General features: G+C 50.2%; 2 protein-coding genes across 2 annotated transcripts; one reads left to right on the top strand and one right to left on the bottom strand.

The window, feature by feature from the left end:
- The first annotated feature begins 3,522 nt into the window (after window positions 1–3,522).
- LOC140899517 (C-C motif chemokine 4-like) lies at window positions 3,523–5,741 on the top strand. The gene is made up of 3 exons (XM_073315147.1): window positions 3,523–3,672; window positions 3,837–3,951; window positions 5,178–5,741. The coding sequence occupies exons 1-3, from the start codon at window positions 3,600–3,602 to the stop codon at window positions 5,263–5,265; spliced, it is 276 nt and encodes a 91-aa protein (XP_073171248.1). The 5' UTR covers window positions 3,523–3,599; the 3' UTR covers window positions 5,266–5,741.
- A 7,188-nt stretch (window positions 5,742–12,929) lies between these two features.
- Window positions 12,930–15,129, bottom strand: LOC140899523 (C-C motif chemokine 4-like). Its single transcript, XM_073315169.1, has 3 exons — window positions 15,010–15,129; window positions 13,939–14,053; window positions 12,930–13,423 (listed from the first exon to the last, which is right to left on the bottom strand). Exons 1-3 carry the CDS (start codon window positions 15,080–15,082, stop codon window positions 13,336–13,338), a joined length of 276 nt encoding a protein of 91 aa, XP_073171270.1. The 5' UTR covers window positions 15,083–15,129; the 3' UTR covers window positions 12,930–13,335.
- Between the last annotated feature and the right edge of the window lie 5,464 nt (window positions 15,130–20,593).

The raw sequence follows: 20,593 nt of genomic DNA, 5'->3' as shown, positions 1-20,593 counted from the left end.
CAGTGGAACACTGAGTCTTTCTTTAGGCGATCTTTTAGTCATGCCAAGACTTCGGAAAGGCATGGTACAAACCTGGCAAGGTAAATCCCCATCCTGATGACTTCTCCAGCTTAGCATCATTCTCTAGTGACCTCATTTCAGCAACTGCTGCTACTTTTGCAGGCTTGAGCTTTATATTGTCAGCTGAGGGAGCGTGACCAAAACCCTTTGTTTCGATTGGTCTAACATTGGCTTTGTCCAGATAGAACTTGACCCTTTTCTCCCTTAGCTTCTTGGAGTATGGCTTGTAGATTGCAGCGACCATCCAGGAACATGATGCCAAACACCAATATCTGGAGTTATAACAATAAATAGGAAAGAAACAAACAAAAGTCAGACATTTTAAATCAGCAGATCCAGATAACTTTCATTCAAGAGTTGTAAAAGAGCTGGCAGAGGAGCTCACTGGACCATTAATGTTGATTTTCAGTAAGTCTTGGAGCACTGGGGAAGGTCCAGAAGACTGGAAGAAAGCTAATGTTGTACCAATTTTTAAAAAGCGTAAACAGGCATAGGTGCTGGAACTAGGGGTGCTGGGGGTAGTTTCCATTATATACAGGATATACAGCTTGGTTCAATGGCTCTCAGCACCCCCCTATAAAAATTGTTCCAGAACCTCTGTAAACAGGATGACTAAAAGAGGGTAATGTAAGTAGTGAAAATTAACATGGATTTACTGAAAATAGATGCTGTCAAACTAATCTGATATCTTTTTTTGATGTGATTAGAAGTTTAGTAGATAAAGGTAAGAGTGTTGCCATAATATACTTAGATTTCTGTAAGGCATTTGACTTGGTACTGTATGACATTTTGATTAAAAAACTAGAATATAAAATTAACACGGCACACATTAAATCGAGTAAAAACTGGCTAACTGATAGGGCTCAAAATGAAACTGTCAAACAGGCCTGTTTCCAGTGGGGCCCTGCAGGGATCAGTTCTTGGCCCTGTGCTATTTAACATTTTTATCAGTGACCTGGAGGAAAATATAAAATCATCACTGAAGGTTTGCAGATGACACAAAAATTGGGGGAGTGGTAAATAATGAAGAATACAGGTCACTGATTCAGAGCTATCTGGATCGCTTGCTAAATTGGGTGCAAGCAAACAATGTGTGTTTTAATATAGCAAATGTAAATGTGCACATCTAGGAACAAAGAATGCAGGGCATCCTTACAGGGTGGGAGACTCTATCCTGGGAAGCAGTGACTCTGAAAAAGATTTGGAGGTCATGGTGGATAATCAGCAGAGTGTGAGTGTCGAAAAGAGCGAATGTGGTCCTGGGATGCATAAACAGGGGACTCTCAAGTAGCAGTACAGAGGTTGTTTTACCTCTGTATTCGGCACTGGTGTGACCACTGCAGGCATACTGTGCCCAGTTCTGGTGCCCACAATTCAAGAAGGATGCTGATAAATTGGAGAGGGATCAGAGAAGACCCATGAGAATGATTAAAGGATTAGAAAACCTGCCTTATAGTGAGAGATTCAAGGAGTTCAATCTCTTCACTTTAACAAAAAGAGAAGGTTAAGGGGTGACCTGATCACAGTCTGTAACTACCTGGGGAACCAATATTTAATAATGGCTGTTCAATCCAGTAGAGAGAGGTCTAACACTGTCCAATGGCTGGAAGTTGAAGCTAGACATATTCCAACTGGAAATAAGGTATACATTTTAATGGTGAGAGTAATTAATCATTAGAACAATTGACCAAGGGTCGTGGTGGAGTCTCCAGCACTGACAATTTTTAAATCAAGATGGGGATGATTTTCTATAAGCGCTGTTCCAGGAATTATTTAGGGGCAGATCTCTGGCCTGTGCTCTACATGAGGTCAGACTAGATGATCACAGTGGTCCCTTCCGGCCTTGGAGTCCATGAGTTTGGAAGGGATCTAACCCCTCCTGCTTCAAGGCACAAACCAATCTGTAGCTGGGGGCAGATTATCTCCTTACCTTCCACTGTGGATTTCTTGCACTTTCTGAAGCAGCTGGTACTGGCCGCTGTTGAAGGCAGGAGATTGGCTGGGTCTGATTGATATATTGATATATTAGCAACACAGGAATTGCTCTAGTACAGGGGTGGCCAACCTGAGTCTGAGAAGGAGCCAGAATTTACCAATGTACATGGCCAAAGAGCCATAGCAATATGTCAGCAGCCCCCCCCCCGCAGCGCCCCCCGCCTGCCGGCAGCCCCCACCAACCAGCACCAACTCCTCCGTCCCCGCTCCCCCAGCAATCAGCTGTTTCATGTGTGCAGGAGGGTCTGGGGGAGGAGGGGGGAAAAGCGAGGGCACGGCAGGCTCAGGGGAGGGGGCTGGAAGGGGTGGAGTGGGGGCAGGGCCTGTGGCAGAGCCAGGGGCAGAGCAGTGAGCCCCCCCGCCCCCCCCCAGCACACTGGAAAGTTGGCGCCTGTCGCTCCAGCCTTGGAGTCGGAGCCTGTACAAGGAGCCGCATATTAACCTCTGAAGAGCCGCATGCAGCTCCGGAGGCACAGGTTGGCCACCCCTGGTCTAACAGATCAGACCATAGTCCAGTGTTTCTAACATATCATCCGACGTAGCTACAGCCCCACGAAGCCTGTGTCACCAATTTCTTCTTGGCTGGAATGACCTCCTGTTGGAATGGATACCAAAGGGCAGGGGGGTGAATCTGTCTCTCCCTCCTAGCGTATTAAATGTGGTTAAGGGTTTCTCACCTGTGTGACAGCTGCCATCTTCAACACACCGAGGGCTGACCTGGGGACCTCCAGAGCTAAAAGCACATACTGCTACAGCTTGAGCTAACAAACCCACACACGGTAATGGGGGGTGTGTGTCACAACTCCCATCCTCTGCAGATTGGCAGACAGGGACCTGTAACACACACTCCCCCGTGGATTAACATCTGATTTTACTTGCCAACACTCTGATCTTGCATCCGGGACTAAATCCTGCTTGCCTGACTCCAGTGACTACAGACACTGAATCAAAACAAAGCCATTGAGTGTCGTATGAAGAACAAAACCCCGTCCACGACTGTGTTCCGGCAGCTTGGCAGAGTGGCCCTAGATCCTGAGAAGCCAGCTCTGGCAGGATCGTCCTAGGGCGGAGGGATCTGCAGATGGCACACCTAGGGCACCTCTTCCCCGACCCGCTCTTAATCTCTCATTCATATGACGCTCTGGCTCATGAGAGAAGCAGTATATCCCAGATGCCTCCTATTTGTCCAGACTTGCACAACTTGCATGGCCAGGGAAAAGTCCCTCTCTTTGTCCCAATGGATAAATCCTCCCCACCCCATGTGACTTACAGGCACCGTTCTGTTTTCCTTGGGGCCTGATGGTATGAAATAAACGCGCTGAGTAAGAGCTTGGCATGCTCACTTGTTATTAATTCCTGAGGTTTGGCTGCAAACTCATGCAGCTCATGCTGTGACATCCGCTCTGGAAATTCCATTCTGCTTCGCTTTGTCTCTCTGCCTCTGGAATTCCCTATAAAGGGAGAGGAGACTAGCCTCTCAGCGTCACAGCTGGTGTGTGCCGTCGTCCCTGGCCCAGCTCCGCTCAGCCTCTCTCCACAGCAACATGAAGATCTGCGTGGCTGCCCTCGCCGTTCTCACCAGCGCTGCCTTCTGCTCCCTGGCCTCCTCTGCCCCACGTGAGTCCAGCTTCTCTCTCTGAAAGTGTCCATTTCTGAAGGAAGCCTATTTATTGCTCTTTGGATGGGAGACGGGGGGGAGGAACCCTTCCCCTGATAACGGGTGTTATTTTCCCTTGCATGGAATTCAAGGCACGCTCACGCTGTCTGTTTCCATCTTTCAGTGGGATCGGACATGCCCATCTCCTGCTGCTTCTCCCACACGGCCCGCCAGATCCCGCGCAGCATGGTGGTGGATTACTATGACACCAGCAGCAAGTGCTCCTTACCTGCTATAGTGTAAGTGCAAACTCCCGACGCCGGAGACAGGCAGTGAGCCGATGTGCAAAGACAGCTTCTGCTTCAATACATGCTCGTGTTGCAAGCATTACAGTGTATTCAAGCACTGCAATGGAATAGTTTGCTCTATGTCAGCAGTTCTCAGACTGGGTCGGGACCCCAAAGTGGGTTGTGATCCTATTTTAATGGGGTGGCCAGGGTTGGCTTAGACTTGCTGGGGCCTGGGGCCAAAGCCTGAGCCTCACTACCCAGGACCGAAGTCCAAGGGCTTCAGCCCTGGGTGGCAGGGGTCAGGTTACAGGCCCCCTGCCTCAGGTTGAAGTCCTTGGGGTTTGGCTTTGACCCCCCGACCCCCATCCAGTGCAGTGGGGCTCGGGCTTTGGCGGGATTAGGGCAGGCTCAGGCTTCGGTCCCTCCAGGGTCATGTAATAATTTTTGTTGTGAGAAGGGGTCGCAGTGCAGTTAAGCCTGAGAACCCCTGCTCTACGTCTACACGGCAGTTAAACACCCGCGGCTGGTCCGCGTCAGCTGACTTGAGTTTGCGGGTCTCAGCTGTGGGGCTGGTAAAATTGCCAGCTTGCGGTGTATGACATTCAGGCTCGGGGTAGAGCCCGAGCTCTGGGATTCTGCAAGGCGGGAGGATCCCAGAGCCTGGGTTTCAGCCCAAGCCTGAATGTCTACATGGCAATGTTTAGCCCCACAACCTGAGCCTGAGTCAGCTGACCCAGGCCAGCCATGGGTGTTTTATTCCAGTGTAGACGTACCTTGGTGTCTGGCTGCTGCTTCTGGTTGCTAGCATGAGGCAAATTCAGGTGTCAAAGGCCTGAGGTCAATGACTAGAGAGCCGACTGCACCAGCACAGACTCTGAGAGCCAAGTATTCGCAGCCTGAAGAAAAGACCACCTAGAAGGGATTCCCCCTGGCTCCTCTAGGGTCCTGGGGTGGGACCTGCTCACCCCTGGGGGTAATGAGGTGTGGAGGTGGGGCAGGAAGTGAGGCTGGGGGAGGGCAGCCCACAGAAGGCTTTAATATGTAGAACAGGCAGCTGAATGGGAAGAGGGGCAGGCCAGGTGGCCCAGACCAGCATCAGGTTCTGGTGGAGGATCCTTCAGGGACAGGACAGAACTGACTGGCTGCACTGAGCTCTGGAAGTGGGGCGACCCGGGAGGGTGGGGGAGAGACACAACGTTTCTCTCACTCTAACCCATCTCCTTCCTGTCCCACAGGTTTATTACGAAGAAAGGCCGGGCCCTCTGTGCCAACCCTAGCAACTCCTGGGTCCAAGCCTATGTGACCCACCTGGATCTGAACTGAGCAGAGCTGGGGACAGAGAATTATTCCTATTTAATACATGTATTACGGTAGCACTTCACAGCCCCATTGTGCAAGGTGCTGTCACATGGGACAAACAGGTGATTCCTGACCCCGAGACCTGGTCACCTAAGGACAGAGTTCAAAGGGCCCCGGAAGGATCTCACCACACTTCTGCTGACACACGCCAGGATGCTGCTACCAACCCACTTTTCAAACAACTGACAAACGCTGGACTTTTAACATATCATGTGAAGCTATATAAGACATGCAGCTGGGACCACATTCGTTGTATTGCTCATTATATTATTTATGGAATGCATGCAGGTGGGTCACATGACTCCCCGTGCATCGCAGGGACTGATACAAAAACACGCCAGGCTGTTGAATGTGTTGGGTTCTTTGTGCTGTAATATTAGGCGACGACCAGGGATTGGGTAGAGTGATGATTTTGGAAAATAAAATGTTTTGTAGAAAAACACCCTGGTTTTTTCCTTAATGTAATTCCCGACTGGAAGGATCTCCAGGCCTAGAAACATAATCTGACCACTGTGCCTGCCTGTCTCACTAGGAGAGGATCTGGAACAAACCCTACCAGCTCAGCACCACCAGAGTCAGGGGATAATTTGGCCCTGTTTGCAGTTCACAGCTCAGACCTAACCCTCACGCACATCTACATCCAGAGCATCCACCTCTGCATGCCCTATCTACAACGCACACACCCAGCTGCCCATTATGTACATGCAGGAAACAAGAATAGTGATGGGGCATATAGTTCCCCCCATAAACTGGGAGGACAAAGGGTTAAATCTCTTACCCTGAGCTGAGGACAGCACCAGGTTTGCAGAGACTGCAGTGAGGGAATGAGCTCAGTAGGGGGGGGGAGCGGGGGAAGGGCAGGACTGTTTCCTCTTGTAGAGGGTAAGGTGGGGAATCCAGAGTTGGGGAAGACCTGTGTGTGTGTGTGGGGAATCTCCCCGGGAGCAGGGGAGTTACCCAGCCTGCCCAAGGGAGACACAGCCGCTGCCCCAAGGAGCTGAACTGAGTATTTTCCCTTCCTGTAGAGACACTTTACAGAGCCCTGAAGCTGGATAGGAACCAGGTTGTTTAAATGCCCTGGAGAAGGAGGCTTGTTCCACTTGCCACTTCTATCAGCTGTGGCCTGTTGTTTCTGGGCACAGAGCCAGCGCATGTAGGCACGCACATATACATGCTGCATGGATCCACTCAGCCCTGCATACGCCTTAATGCCTTGGACACACCTCAGCCCTCCCTTGCGGTCCCTCGCTGCGTACACCCGGAGAGACACAGCTAGGGATTTGCTCACCCCCTCCTGCAGAGCAGCTGAGATGAGTGCGTGTTGTCCAGGGATGGGAGATGAATACTGGTGGTGAGCAACCTTGGCTCTATTTCTGACCAGTTCATCTTGCACATGTCACTTCCCTGCTCTCTGCCTCGGTTTCCCCATCTGTAAAATGGGGGTGATGCTGCCCACCCTTCTAAAATGCTTTGAAAGTGATAAAATTACATCAGCCCCCCAGAGCGACACACACTAACAACTCCCATCACATACTTCTCTGATACTCCCCCTTCACTGACACACTGATATGCACTTGCCTTGACTCCACTCTTAATCCAGAGTGACACTCCATTTACTGATTTATTCCACCCCTTACTCATGGGACCGTGACCTCGCCATGCTTGCTGAAGAAGGGGCTTTCTCCACACTCACCTCCAATTACTGCATCGCTTTCTCTCTCCACCCTGAATCCACATCCGCTTCCTCCAAACCTCGACAAACCCCTCATTTCCTAAAGTTCCCGGGTGAACTAAAATACAAACGAGATTTTTACTATTAATAAGAAATGTCTTGCATCCCAACAGCAGAAATAGCTCCCGTAAAGCCATTCAAAAACAGAACTCTGTGAAAGAACCACATGAGGCAAAAAAAAGTCAGATTCTACTGTCACTCACACTAGTATAAATCTGGAGTAACGTCACTGACCTCACCGGAGTGACTCTGGATTTGTACCAGTGTAAATGAAAGCAGAATTAGGTCGAGTGTATTTCAAGAAGATTTTCGATGGGCAGAAGGCCAGGGTCACTGTTCATGATAACAGAGGGTCCATGTTATTTCAGGGGTTCGGGTGGCAAGGCTGGCACCTGAGCTGCTCGCAGGCTTATTGTCTGATGAAAGCTCAAGCGAGGCCTGACCCTCTATGAATGTGTCAATGGGGGCGTCACAGCGGTACCTGCCCCACAGCACCTGCTGCTGGCCAAGCGTGGCACTGCAGGGGCTCCCTGGCTTCATTTCTCCTCGCTGGAATTTTCTGTCTCTCCCAGACGTTCATGTGGCTCAGGTCTCTTGCGAAGTCACTGACTAAAAACGTACCCCATTCCCAGGGTAAAAAAAAATGTCTAAAAAAACAAAAGTTTCTTCTCTCCCTGTTAGGTGCCCGTCTAGGCTCAGTTGCCAGCCCCTTCTGGGCTACCTTTAAATCTGTCCTTTACGACAGAGCCCTGGCTCCGGGCTGCTTCCCTGGAGTCCTTCCAGACCCTCCTTCACAACCTGCCCCAGGAACCCAATTTGCTCTCTGTGGTTCCTCCCCAAGTGGGGCTCTTTGCCCTTTTACTAGGCCCAGCTGTTTCAGGCTCTCACCTGACCCCAATTAGTCTAGCCCCTTTATGATGGGAGGCCGCTAATTCTGGTGCAGGCACATATGATTGAAAGGGGCAGGCCAGCCCCAGCCATCCTGACCCTTTAAGGATACAGTGAATCTCAGAGCCGGGTCAACAGGCTCGGGCTTGGGCTCGGGCTAGTGTAGATGCTGCAGCTGGGGCTGGAGCCGGAGCCCGGGCTCTAAAGCCAAGGGGTGGGGGTGGGCTTAGCCTGGGCCCCACTTGCCTGAGCCTGTTAGCCCGGGCTCAGAGAATCACTGCTTCCTGTGTAGACACACCCCAAAGGGCAGGCCACCCTGTGGCAGGGTGTTTTGCCATTGTCTATGACTGCAGTTCTCAAATTGTGGGTTGTGACTCCATTTTAATGGGGTTGCCAGGGCTGGTGTTAGACTTGTTGGGGCCCAGGGTCAAAGCTGAAGCCCGAGTCCCACTGAGCGGCAGGGTTTAGGTTACAGGCGCCCTGCCTAGGGCAGTGGGGCCTGGGCTTCAGCTTTGGCCCCCCTTCCTGGGGCAGCAGATCTTGGGTGGGCTCAGACTTCAGTCCCCCCGCCTGAGGTCATGTAGTAATTTTAGTTATCAGAATGGGGTCATGATGCAATGAAGTTTGAGAACCGCTGGTCTATGATTACCTAGGGAGGTGGTGGAATCTCCTTTCTTAGAGGATTCTAAGGTCAGGCTCGACAAAGCCCTGGCTGGGATGATTTAGTTGGGGATTGGTCCTGCTTTGAGCAGGGGGTTGGAATAGATGCCCTCCTGAGGTCCCTTCCAACCCTCATATTCTATGATCCTATGATATGATGGTGCAGGGCTGAGCCCCTGATAAATCTGATTTTGGCGGGTGTGACTCACACCGGGGTGCTCACACACTAGGGCTGGGCAGGAAATGACATTTTTCCCCCAGGAAAAACTGCAGGAAATGGCTTCCCTAGGGGGGAGGGATAGCTCAGTGGTTTGAGCATTGGCCTGCTAAACCCAGGGTTGTGAGTTCAATCCTTGAGGGGGCCATTTAGGGGTCTGGGGCAAAAATTGGGGATTGGTCCTGCTTTCAGCAGGGGGTTGGACTAGATGACCTCCTGAGGTCCCTTCCAACTCTGATATTCTATGATTCTATGATATTCTCCACCCCCCCCCCCAACCTCTCCCCAGTTGTTGAAACTGCTCCATGAAAATGACTGGGATTTGGTCAAAAAACCTGAAAACTGGAAAAGGTTGGATTTCTGTTGCCACCACGTTTGGGGGTTTGGTTTATCTGCAACCCCCACAAAAATTCTCAGTGAAAATGGATTTTTTCTGGTGAATTTCTGTTTAGTTGAAAAGGTCATTTTTCCACCAAAAGAATGGAACACGTTGTAACTTGTGGGGATATTTGATTGCTGAGCCCTGGGGCTCCAGACTGGCTTTGTCCTCATGAGCTCTGTTCATAACAGTGGAAGCTCATGTATTTTCACCCTGCAGCATCCCCTGAGGTCTGGGGAGAGGCTGACACTGCCTAGTCATTGCGTCCTGCAGTGACATGCTGACGATAATTTGTTCCAGCCAGCATGAAATGCAACGTGGACTTGAACTTTTCTGGCCATTAGCTCTAGGGCAGCTACGTAAGTGCAGCCCTCCCCGGCACGCTGCATGGCAGAGTGGGGTGCAGATGAGGCTAGTTCCCATCTCTGCTCCTCATTCGGTCACCTCCTCCCCTTCTTAAGCAAGACTCCCAACAGCTGCTAGTCAGTGGGAGACTCCCGCTCTGCTGTGGGTGCCCTGGCCCTGCAACTCCCTGCCCGCAGGCCCTGTTGTTGGAGCCATGGGGCCAGGTGGGAGGTTGCAGTTGGTTCCAGGCAAGGGGAATCAGGACTTAGGGTCTGCAAGGGTCCCTGTTTGGCTCTGCCTGCCAGGGATCTGGCAAGGAAAGATGTGGAGAAGTTGGAGAAAGTCCAGAGGAGAGCAACAAGTGATGGAAGAGCTAGAAAATGTGAGCTGTGAGGGAAGCCTGAAAAAATTGGGTTGGAGAAGAGAAGGCTGAGGGGGGACATGAAAATACACAAAAGGTTGTTACAAGGAGGAGGGTGATAAATTGTTCTTTTTAACCTCTGAGGACAGGACTAGAAGCAATGGGCTTACATTGCAGCAAGGGAGACTTAGGTTGGACACTAGGAAAAACTTCCTGTCAGGGTAAGTAAGCACTTTGCCTAGGAAGGCTGTGGAACCTCCGCCATTGGAGATTTTTAAGAGGAGGTTAGACCAACACCTCTCAGGGATGATCTAAAATAATACTGAGTCCTGCCTCAATGCAGGGGACTGGACTAGATGACCTCTTGAGGTCCCTTCCAGTCCTACCCTTCTATGATTCTGTGACTCTCTCCCCCAGTCCCCAGGTGGGATTTTCTTCATTCCCAAGGATTAACCAGCCTCCAGGGTCCATGAGCTCTCCACTGATAAGAGGAAGTCCTGCCCCTGGATTCAGAGGCCCCTTTACACACAGAGGCCAGGTCTGAGCTCAGGAGGAAGCTCTCAGTCACTCTGTGGTGACTTTAACGTTATCTGGCCATGTTGAAACTTGCACGGGGGGAGCGGCTTCCTCCTTGTGCCAGCTCAGAGAGTGGCACACACGCACACAGCCCCATGACCTCAGATCCAGTCCTGCTCAGCTCCCTCCTGGTTCCACTCACAGCACCCTACCAGAACCAGCCCCCGGCTGTGGCCTTCACACTCCCCACTCTGCCCTTCCCTGCTTTGGGCACCCAATTCCTGTTATTCCAGACACATTTCAACCCTGCCCATCCGGGGGCGGGTAGCTGAGGGAGGCTAGTCATGGGGATAAAGCGCTGAAGCAGGGCGCTGATCTGCCCTGATTTCTGAGCTTTGTGTTTTAAAATATATTTTTTGTAAAATCCAAAGTTTTTCCTATGAGCCTTTGAGTTTGTACCATGAGCTAAAATGTGACCCTTTCCACCATCGCTCCCTTCAGTCCCTAATCCCATCAGATCTGAGCATTGCCCAGTCTTTAGTGTATTCCTCCTCCCAACGCCCCCTTGAGGCAGGACAGGGCTATTATTCCCACAGCGCCACAGAGAAACTGAGGCCCAGATCTTTAAAAGTTTTTAGGGGTCCAACAACAACAACATGCTTGGACAGTGAAGCTCCATAGCGCTGAGTGTCCATGTCCACATTGTAGGGCTTTATTCCAGGCCTCTAGGAGCTCCATGGGGTTATTGCTAACCTGGGGCAGCCAGGTTAATTGTGGGTGAGCATATGGCCGCTCTCAGCCCATGACCTCAAGTGTGATCTTCAGGGCTCAATGTTCAGGGACTTTGTCTCTGAGACGGGCTATATGACAAAAGATTGTCAGCCATTGGTGGCCAGTGCTGACTTCTGTTCTCTCAAGGCTAGTTCTCAATAATACATCCCTATTAGTGATAAAATCAAACCAACTTACTCCCAGTAGTCACTGCCTCCCACCTCCTGCTGTCTTGTTTGAGCAATATCCTGTGTCAGCTCCGTATAGGAGGATCGGAAGTACACAGATTGGCTAAAGCTGTACTTTTATATATTTAAAGGTCCAACTCCCATTGATTTCCCGTTGACTTCAGAACTGCAGAATGGAGCCTTAGTCTGCTCATCATTTCCACTTGTAGCCTGGCAGTGCCCCTGGTCGTGCCGTATGCTGCTTCACATACAGGGAGACACTGCCCCTGCCCTCAAGATCTCAGACTCTCCCCTTGCCCCATTGTCCTGTATCTCTTTATGCACAAGGCTTGGTGCTTTGACATTTATATTCTCCCTTGCACCTCCCGGTTTTAGGCTCCCTGGAGCTTCTCCCCAGGAGTCAGACATTGCTTCTGGACTGGGGCTGTCCCCCAGAGACTTTGCTTTCCCCTCACAATGGGACTGTACATTTGGCTGGGTGCAACACAAATCCACCCAGCAAGGGACTGTCTTAATTGTTCCTGTGCACTGGGGTGACGGGACCCACGGGCAGTCCAAGCCCCCTCCCTTGGGACGTTTAAAACTGCATTGGACAAGGCTGCAGGGAATGAAATATAGTGAACAATCCTTCAGTGCCTCCAGGGACGGACTTAATGCCTGACCCACTAGGCATTTTGCAGTGCCTATTTGCTGTATAGTGCGTGTGCACTTGTGAGTGAGTGCCGACGTGTGTCTGGAGGCCGCGTGTGTAGGCCCGTGGCTGTGTCTGGGAGCTGTTGCATCTGTATGCAGGCATGTCTCTGGGAGTGAATGTGTGCGTACAGCCGTGCGTGTGGGGTGCGCCAAGGTCCATCAGTGCATCTTTGTGGGTGAACCTGTGTATGCAGGGCTGGGGGTGCATGTGCCTCTGTGGGGGTGTACGGTGGGGGCGTGGAGCGCGGGGGAGGTGTAAATAGCTGTGTGTATGGGAGTTGTATTTCTGTTCAGGGATGGGGCGGGGTGCGTAGAGGCATGCCACTGAGGAGCCTACTGGTGTATATGTGCGCGTCTGTTTCACAGAAAAAGTGTAACCTGGATTCAAACCCTCCTGTTATTAGTTTTCATAGACTATCAGGGTTGGAAGGGACCTCAGGAGGTCATCTAGTCCAACCCCCTGCTCAAAGCAGGACCAATCCCCAATTTTTGCCCCAGATCCCAAATGGCCCCCTCAAGGATTGAACTCACAACCCTGGGTTTAGCAGGCCAGTGCTCAAACCACTGAGCGATCCCTCCCCCCATTTGTGAAACACAACACCTAGCTGACGAAGTTTAAGCAGATTCGCTGAGTTTAAGGCCAGAAGGCCCTACAGATCAGTCAGCCTGACCCCCTGTACAGCCCAGGCCGTCACATGAGTGTGTGTGTGCAGGGATGGTGAGGTATGTACGCTGGTATGTTTGTGTGTGGGGACTTGACAGCTCGGTGTTTGCCCGGAGGTGGCTATTTCCTTCCCGGGATGGGTGAGTGTTGGATTTGTGACATGAGTGCTATTCAGGAAAAGTGCCAGAACTCACCTTAAAACAGAACCAAGGGGTTGATATAAAAATATTTATTCTATAAAGGCAGTGTTTCGTTTTCTGCCAAAAACACCCCAGCCATTGCTCAGCGTACAGCAGACACAGCCAGGGCTAAATACCAAATATATTAAACAATCTTCTGCGCGTCTGTGATGTGAAGAGAGCCGGCCCAGCGGCTTGCCCCCACAGTTCACAGCAAGGATTCTATAAATAACATAATTAACAGTATAATTAGTACATTTTTCACTGATCCAGGATTTTAAATAGCTGTACATGATATTTACAAATTCTTGGTTTTATCAGGGTTTGGGGCAAATTCAGCTCCTGTTCCTTGGCAGAAAATGATGTCGTCACCCTGTCCTTTGAGGATTTACACTCCCACTGCTGGGGGCGGCCCATTGCCCAGTCTGGCCCCTGCTCCGCTCAGTTCAGTTCCAAGTCATTCATGTACTCTTGAACCCAGGATTCACTGGGGTTGGCACAGAGTTCACGGCCCTTCTTCGTGATGAACCTGGGGGGAGGGAAAGAGACGGACAGAGTCAGAGGAAAGGAGGGGATATTTCTTGCAAGTACCCACCCCTCGCAAGTGTCAGCTGCTTCCTCATCCCTATCAGGTCTGTTCTTGCTCCCTGAAGGAGTCTCCATCAGCCCTTCATGGTCCCGAGGCTGCCGGGTGGCTGCCTGTTCCACACACTGGTGCCCTCCTGAGATCTTTCCTCTCCCAGCCTCCAGCCTGGCCTCACCTCACACCATTATGCCTTGAGTGCAGGGCTTAAATTCTCATAGATTATTTCCCTGAGCCCCCCATTCCCCCACCGTGCTGTCCAGCTCGGTACTGTCTGAGCTGCTGCAATGGCCTATAAGTGTTGGAGCCCCAGCTACATTCCCCCAGTATCTGCCTGTCCTTCTCTATACCAGGAAATGGAGGCCCCAGCCTGTGTGTTGCCCGGCCGCAGGCAGTCGCTCCAACCCATGTCAGTGCAATATACCGATGTATGAAAAGCAGGGGGGCGCCTCAGCACTTACACTGTGCCCGGCTGGGAGCACATGCTGCTGGTGCTGTAATAATCCTTCACGAAGTTGCGGGGGATCTGCCAGGCTGTGTAGGAGAAGCAGCAGGCAGTCGGGGGGTCAGAGCCAACTGCAAGAGACAGAAATGAGTTCAAACCGGTGTCAGGGAAAACCTTGCCTGGTTCTCCAGAGAAGTCCCATGGGAGAGGTTTGCATTAGCGGGGTTTTTAAATCAGTCTGGGATTTCAGTGGTGCCAAGATATGACGATGGTTGAGGGTTAGTGTGTACGCAGTGATCTGCAGACAGCGAATTATTTACAATCCTCATTTCACAGATGGGATCATTGAGGGACAGAGTGGAGGAGACCTGTCTACAGCCACAGCACAGGGCCCTGGCAGAGTCGGGACCTGAAGTTAGGAAAGGGCTCACAATCCCATGAGCTAATCACTAGCCACACCACCTCTTGCAGCCTTGCCCAGGGGCTCTCTGAGCCCGCTGAGTTAATCTGCTCTGAGGATGCTCAGTATCTGGCAGGACTGGGTCCTTAGTGCCAATTTATTCACAGGCCAGATGCAGCCAGCTTCCGTCAGCCCACCGTGACTTGGACAATCCCTTGGCGGGTGAGCGGAATACCCATGCCCCACTCGGCCCTTGGCGTCTCTGCTAGGCTCATCAGCCAGGGTACCAAATGATGCCCATCGCAAGGGTAGTTTTGGTGATGTGGACCCTTGATCTCTAAGGAGTGAGACCACAGATGCATTTCACCTGGCTCACCAGACAGCCAACAGATGGGCAGGGCTTTTGGTCACGTCCTGTAGAGGCTGCATTTCATCCGGTAACCTAGGGATGGAAGCCCCTAAGCCAACCAGCCCCTCTCCCACATTGTCTGCGGCGTGCATCTCACTGCAGAGATGTGCCTTTTACCGGAGAGAGACAACTCGCCTGCATCACTCCGAAGTGCCCCAGGAAAGCACAGGAGCGTGACAGCACCAACATGCCATGGCTGGCTAGCGCAGAGCTAATTGGGATCGTCCTCCTTCGCTACACGGCCAAAGTGGCTCTGAGAAGACAGACACAGAACTTACTTGGTGCGGAGGAGGCCAGGGAGCAGAAGGCAGCGATGAGGAGAACGGTGAGGGCAGCCACCGAGACCTTCATGTTGCTGTCGGGTGGGGAAGAGCTGCAGGACTTGGACTCCTTCAAACCCTTTGCCGTCTGATGCTGAACCTCTGGGCTTTCACCCTTCTTATAGGAGGCTGGAAACCGAAAGGACGGCGAACCCCCAGGAACTGTGGAAATTCCAGCGCATTCAGGAGGTGACGACATGGTGCAATTGTGCTATTTGTGGAAAAGCGAAGCAGTCCCCGCAATGGAGGAAATCCCTGAATAGTTTGTGTGAAGGGCCGAAGGGCCAAGGCCTCAAGTTCTTCCTCATCAATTTGATTTCAACATCACAGGGAAAAACTGAAGAAAATGTGTCATTTGTGTTTCTGCAAGCGCGAACTGCAGCGATCTCTCCAGTGTGTGGTTTCAAACCTTGCGCAGCACTGGTCAGCGGGAGGGACTGGGCTCGCAGTGGAGCTGTGGGAAAAATGTTTTTAATTCTATTTTTTTTTAAATGAAAAGAAATCGGCTTAAAATTAGATGTAAACTCTAGTTGGGGGGCGGGACAGAGAAGTGAAATGTTTATTTTCAGACTGGACTGGGTTCAATCCATTATTTAAAATCAATTCTTATAAAATACCCACCTACTCGATAGATCCATCACTTGTGTTATTTCTAGCATGTGTGGTGTACAATCTAGCTGCCCCACCGTGATAGCGGCCCAATCTTGGAAGGTTTGAGCTCCCCCAATTCCCATTCCCTTCCCTGGGAGATTAAGGGGCTCGACATCTCACAGCACATGCTCAGCACTTGACCTTATCTTTTAGAAGGGTCAGTGTGTTCCTGTTATCCTTGGGGAATGTTTTTGTACCGTCCTTGATATCAGGATGTTCTGGTATCACTTGATATCGGATTTGTTTGCGTGACCACTCTGTGCTTAACGCCAGTTCCCTGCTGCACGTTCCAGAAGACTGCTCTGAAAATTGCCCTGTAAAGCTGCACAGGAGAATGTGAATTCTTTTCCTGGCGGTTCTGACCAAACGGCTTGAAGGAGGTCACCACACACAAGGTAAAGGGCTTGTATCTTGCTATCCTCAAGTCATTCGCTCCAGTCCTCCTCATGCCCCTGGGTAATTTTTCAACCAAAGCTTTTTTCCAGAAAAATACAGAAAAATACAGACTCGGGGATACTGAAATGTCTCACGAATCCAGAGTGAAGTCACCAAATTGGTTTGGTTGAAACCAAACCCAACTGGCCAACCAACTGGAAACATCTCAAAAAATTGAAATATTTTGTTTCGACATTATCAAAATGATGTTTTGGTTTGAAAACAAGTGTTTTGGTTTGAAAACAAATTGTTGTCGGAAATTCCCTTCAATTTTATTAAACAAATTGAAAACCTTAAAAATGCTCAAAATGGAAGTGAAACATTTTGCCCAAAACAATTTTTTTCCAACTTTTTTGATTTGCTGAAAATTTCAAAAAAAATGTCAGTTTTGGGGGGATCCCAAATGGTTTTTGCTTTAATTTTGCAAAGTTGCCAGAGAATGGAAGAATCTGTTATTTGCACAGCCCTACGTGTAGCATCTTAGCAAAGCTCCTGAGACCCAGACCCTGCCTTTCGCCACTCCGTTTCTCTCCTCACCTGGACAATATGTGCTTTTCTGTCTCTGCCGTGGGCAGGGTTTTCTTGAAGAGGAACTTTCTGGTCCATTGTTACCAACCTGTTTCGTAAAAGGGGCGTGCTCGGACACCCAGCATTGTCATGGCTAGATTGCACAACTGGTTCTTCGAAGAATAAGATTTCCAGTGTCTGACATGGTATGTGCGCACTTCGAGCTGGGGCTTTGAACGTACTTGCGCTAAAAATAGAATATAGGGGTGGGAAGGGTTAGCTGCCCCGAGGATGTGCCCAGGGTCTCGGATGGGTACGTGCCTGGCGAGGTTAGCCTATCCTGCAGCTCATACTGCTGCAGCTATGCTCTATCTTTAGCCCATTAGCTCGATATGAGCTAGAGCGGGTATGTGTCCTCTAGCTGGGAATTACCCCCTCAGTTCCAGGTGTAGACAGACCCTGAGCTGTAAAATGATCTAACAGTGTAGCACCGTAAGTATATTTCACCATACTTGTACACAAGCACATAGACAACACATGCCCACACGGTGTTTTCAAGAAGGCCTTTCTCCTTCCCTTCCTAACCTTTTGTTAGGGGTGAGTCACTGGTCTGAGCCCCTGGAGAAACACAGATCTCCCTTACACCCTGTGTAAATCAGGTGGAACCCCAGTGAAGGCAATGGAGTTTCATCAGTGTACATTATGATTAGGACTTATTAAGTGTCCTGCGGTAGCACTCCAGAGCCCGAGGCCTGGATCAGGGCCCATGGTGCTAGGTGCCGTATGAACACAGAACAAAAAGCTGGTCTCTGCCCCGTAGAGCTTATGATCTCAGAATCAGATAAGAGACAACAGATGGATATGGACAGACATATAGGGAGCACGAAGAACCAGTGAGACAGTACGGTCAGCGTGATGGGCAGCGGTCTCACCTCACCAACTGCCTAACCACTGTCAAGTTTTTTGTATGCCTGATGGCAAAGAAGGGTGTTAATGCATGAGGGGCAGGATGGGAGAAAGCACAAAGGCGCTTGTTTGAAAAGTTAACAAGTGGCGATGGAGGCCACGTCATGGGCCGATGGAAGGTGGGAGTCGACCTTTCCGTATTGAAGGAGAGATACAGGCAGGGTGGGGAACGGCCGTGAAAGTAAAGACAAGTAGCTCATGTTTGACACCATAGAAAAGGGGGAGCCAGCAGAGGGATGCAAAGAGCGGGGTGCTGGGGCCAAAGTGATGAGCTACGAGAATGATCTTTACAGCAGCATTCTGAATACATATGAGCAGTGCAAGAGTGCATTTGCCAAGGCTGGAGAAGAGGAGGTTGTAGTAAACAAGATGTGAGTTGCTGAGTGTTTTAGCTGTGTGGCTGGATAGGAAAGGTCATATTTTAGGGATGTTCTGTAGCAAGAATCAGCAAGACTTAGACACAGCCTGGATGGGAGGGTCTAGAGAGAAGTCTGAGTTGAAGATGGTGCCCAGGTGACAGGCCTGAGTGACAGGCAGGATGGTGGCGTTGTCCACAGTGACAGAGAAGGGAGGTAGTGAGAAGGGCTTGTGAGGGGATATTAAGAACTCTGCTTTAGCCATGTTTAGCTTGAGCCAACGGCTAGACATCCATGAGGAAATGTCAGAGAGACCGGCCAAGACTGTAGTGCGGACAGAAGGAGGCAGGTCTGGAGTAGAGAGATTGGTCTGTGAGTCATTGTCAGAGATAACAGCTGAACTTGTGTTTGTGAAGGAGATCGCCCAGAGATAAGTGTTAGAGGGAGAAGAGAAGGGGACCTAGGATGGATCCCTGTAGAACCCCCATAGAAAGCTGGAGGGGGACAAGGAGAACCCTCCAGAGGACACACCAAAGGAACAATTAGAGAGGTAGGAGGAGAACCAGGAGAAGACAGAGTCATGGCAGCCCAGGAGGGAGAAGATTTCAAGAAGAGGAATGTGGCTGATGATGTCAAAGGTAGCTGACAGATGAAGGAGGATAAACATAAGAACGGCCATACTGGGTCAGACCAAAGGTCCATCTCATGCAGTATCCTGTCTTCCGACAGTGGTCACCACCAAGTGATCCATCCTCTGTCACCCATTCCCAACTTCTGGCAAACATAGGCTAGGGACACCATTGCTGCCCATGCTAGCTAATAGCCATTGATGGATCTATCCTCCATGAATTTATCTAGTTCTTTTTTGAACCCTATTATAGTCTTGGCCTTCACAACATCCTGTGGCAAGGAATTCCACAGGTTGACTGTGCAGTGTGCGAAAAAATACTTTCTTTTATTTGTTTTAAACCTGCTGTCTATTAATTTCATTTGGTGGCCCCTAGTTCTTGTGTTATGAGAAGGAATAAATAACATTTCATTATTTACTTTAATAGAATCATAGAATATCATAGAATATTGGAAGGGACGTCAGGAGGTCATCTAGTCCAACCTCCTGCTCAAAGCAGGACCAGTCCCCAACTAAATCATCCCAGCCAGGGCTTTGTCAAGCCTGATCTTAAAAACATCTAAGGAAGAAGATTCTACCACCTCCCTAGGGAATCCATTCCAGTGCTTCACCACCCTCCTAGTGAAAACGTTTCTCCTAATATCCTACCTAAACCTCCCCCACTGCAACTTGAGACCATTACTCCTTGTTCTGTCATCTGCTGCCACTGAGAACAGTCTAGATCTATCCTCTTTGGAACCCCCTTTCACGTAGTTGAAAGCAGCTATCAAATCCCCCCTCATTCTTCTCTTCTGCAGACTAAATAATCCCAGTTCCCTCAGCCTCTCCTCGTAAGTCATGTGCTCCAGCAGCCTGATCATTTTTGTTGCCCTCCGCTCGACTCTTTCCAATTTTTCCACATCCTTCTTGTAGTGTGGGGCCCAAAACTGGACACAGTACTCCAGATGAGGCCTCAACAATGCTGAATAGAGGGGAATGATCATGTCCCTTGATCTGCTGGCAATGCTCCTACTTATACAGCCCAAAATGCCATTGGCCTTCTTGGCAACAAGACTCATATGTTGACTCATATCCAGCTTCTCGTCCACTGTAACCCCTAGGTCCTTTTTTGCAGAACTGCTGCCTAGCTACTCGGTCCCTAGTCTGTAGTGGTGCATGGGATTCTTCCGTCCTAAGTGCAGGACTCTGCACTTGTCCTTGTTGAACCTCATCAGATTTCTTTTGGCCCAATCCTCCAATTTGTTTAGGTCTGTCTGTATCCTATCCCTACCCTCCAGCATATCTACTTCTCCTCTCAGTTTAATGTCATCTGCAAATTTACTGAGGGTGCAATCCACACCATCCTCCAGATCATTTATGAAGATATTGAACAAAACCGGCCCCAGGACTGACCCTTGGGGCACTCCGCTTGATACCGGCTGCCAACTAGACATGGAGCCATTGATCACTACCCATTGAGCCCGATGATCTAGCCAGCTTTCTATCCACCTTATAGTCCATTCATCCAGCCCAAACTTCTTTAACTTGCTGGCAAGAATACTGTGGGAGACCATATCAAAAGCTTTGCTAAAGTCAAGGAATAACACATCCACTGCTTTCCCCTCATCCACAGAGCCAGTTATCTCATCATAGAAGCCAATTAGATTAGTCAGGCATAACTTGCCCTTGGTGAATCCATGCTGACTGTTCCTGATCACTTTCCTCTCCTCTAAGTGCTTCAAAATGGATTCCTTGAGGACCTGCTCCATGATTTTTCCAGGGACTGAGGTGAGGCTGACTGGCCTGTTGTTCCCAGGATCCTCCTTCTTCCCGTTTTTAAAGGTGGGCACTATAATAGCCTTTTTCCAGTCATCCGGGACCTTCCCCGATCGCCATCAGTTTTCAAAGATAATGGCCAATGGCTCCGCAATCACATCCGCCAACTCCTTTAGCACTTTCGGATGCAGTGCATCTGGCCCCATGGATGTGTGCTCATCCAGTTTTTCTAAATAGTCCCAAA

This window comes from Lepidochelys kempii, chromosome 17 (genome assembly GCF_965140265.1).
Source record: "Lepidochelys kempii isolate rLepKem1 chromosome 17, rLepKem1.hap2, whole genome shotgun sequence".
Classification (NCBI taxonomy): Eukaryota; Metazoa; Chordata; order Testudines; family Cheloniidae; genus Lepidochelys; species Lepidochelys kempii.
The sequence above is the reverse complement of the archived record's forward strand: the minus strand, read 5'-3'. Positions and strand labels throughout refer to the sequence as shown.

Excerpts from the sequence above, each read along its gene's own strand:
- LOC140899517 (XM_073315147.1), top strand. The coding sequence starts at position 3,600 with ATGAAGATCTGCGTGGCTGCCCTCGCCGTTCTCACCAGCGCTGCCTTC. Across the intron at positions 3,673-3,836 it reads CCTGGCCTCCTCTGCCCCAC|TGGGATCGGACATGCCCATC; the intron begins GTGAGTCCAGCT and ends TCCATCTTTCAG. Across the intron at positions 3,952-5,177 it reads TGCTCCTTACCTGCTATAGT|GTTTATTACGAAGAAAGGCC; the intron begins GTAAGTGCAAAC and ends CCTGTCCCACAG.
- LOC140899523 (XM_073315169.1), bottom strand. The coding sequence starts at position 15,082 with ATGAAGGTCTCGGTGGCTGCCCTCACCGTTCTCCTCATCGCTGCCTTC. Across the intron at positions 14,054-15,009 it reads CCTGGCCTCCTCCGCACCAA|TTGGCTCTGACCCCCCGACT; the intron begins GTAAGTTCTGTG and ends TGTCTCTTGCAG. Across the intron at positions 13,424-13,938 it reads TGCTCCCAGCCGGGCACAGT|GTTCATCACGAAGAAGGGCC; the intron begins GTAAGTGCTGAG and ends CCCTCCCCCCAG.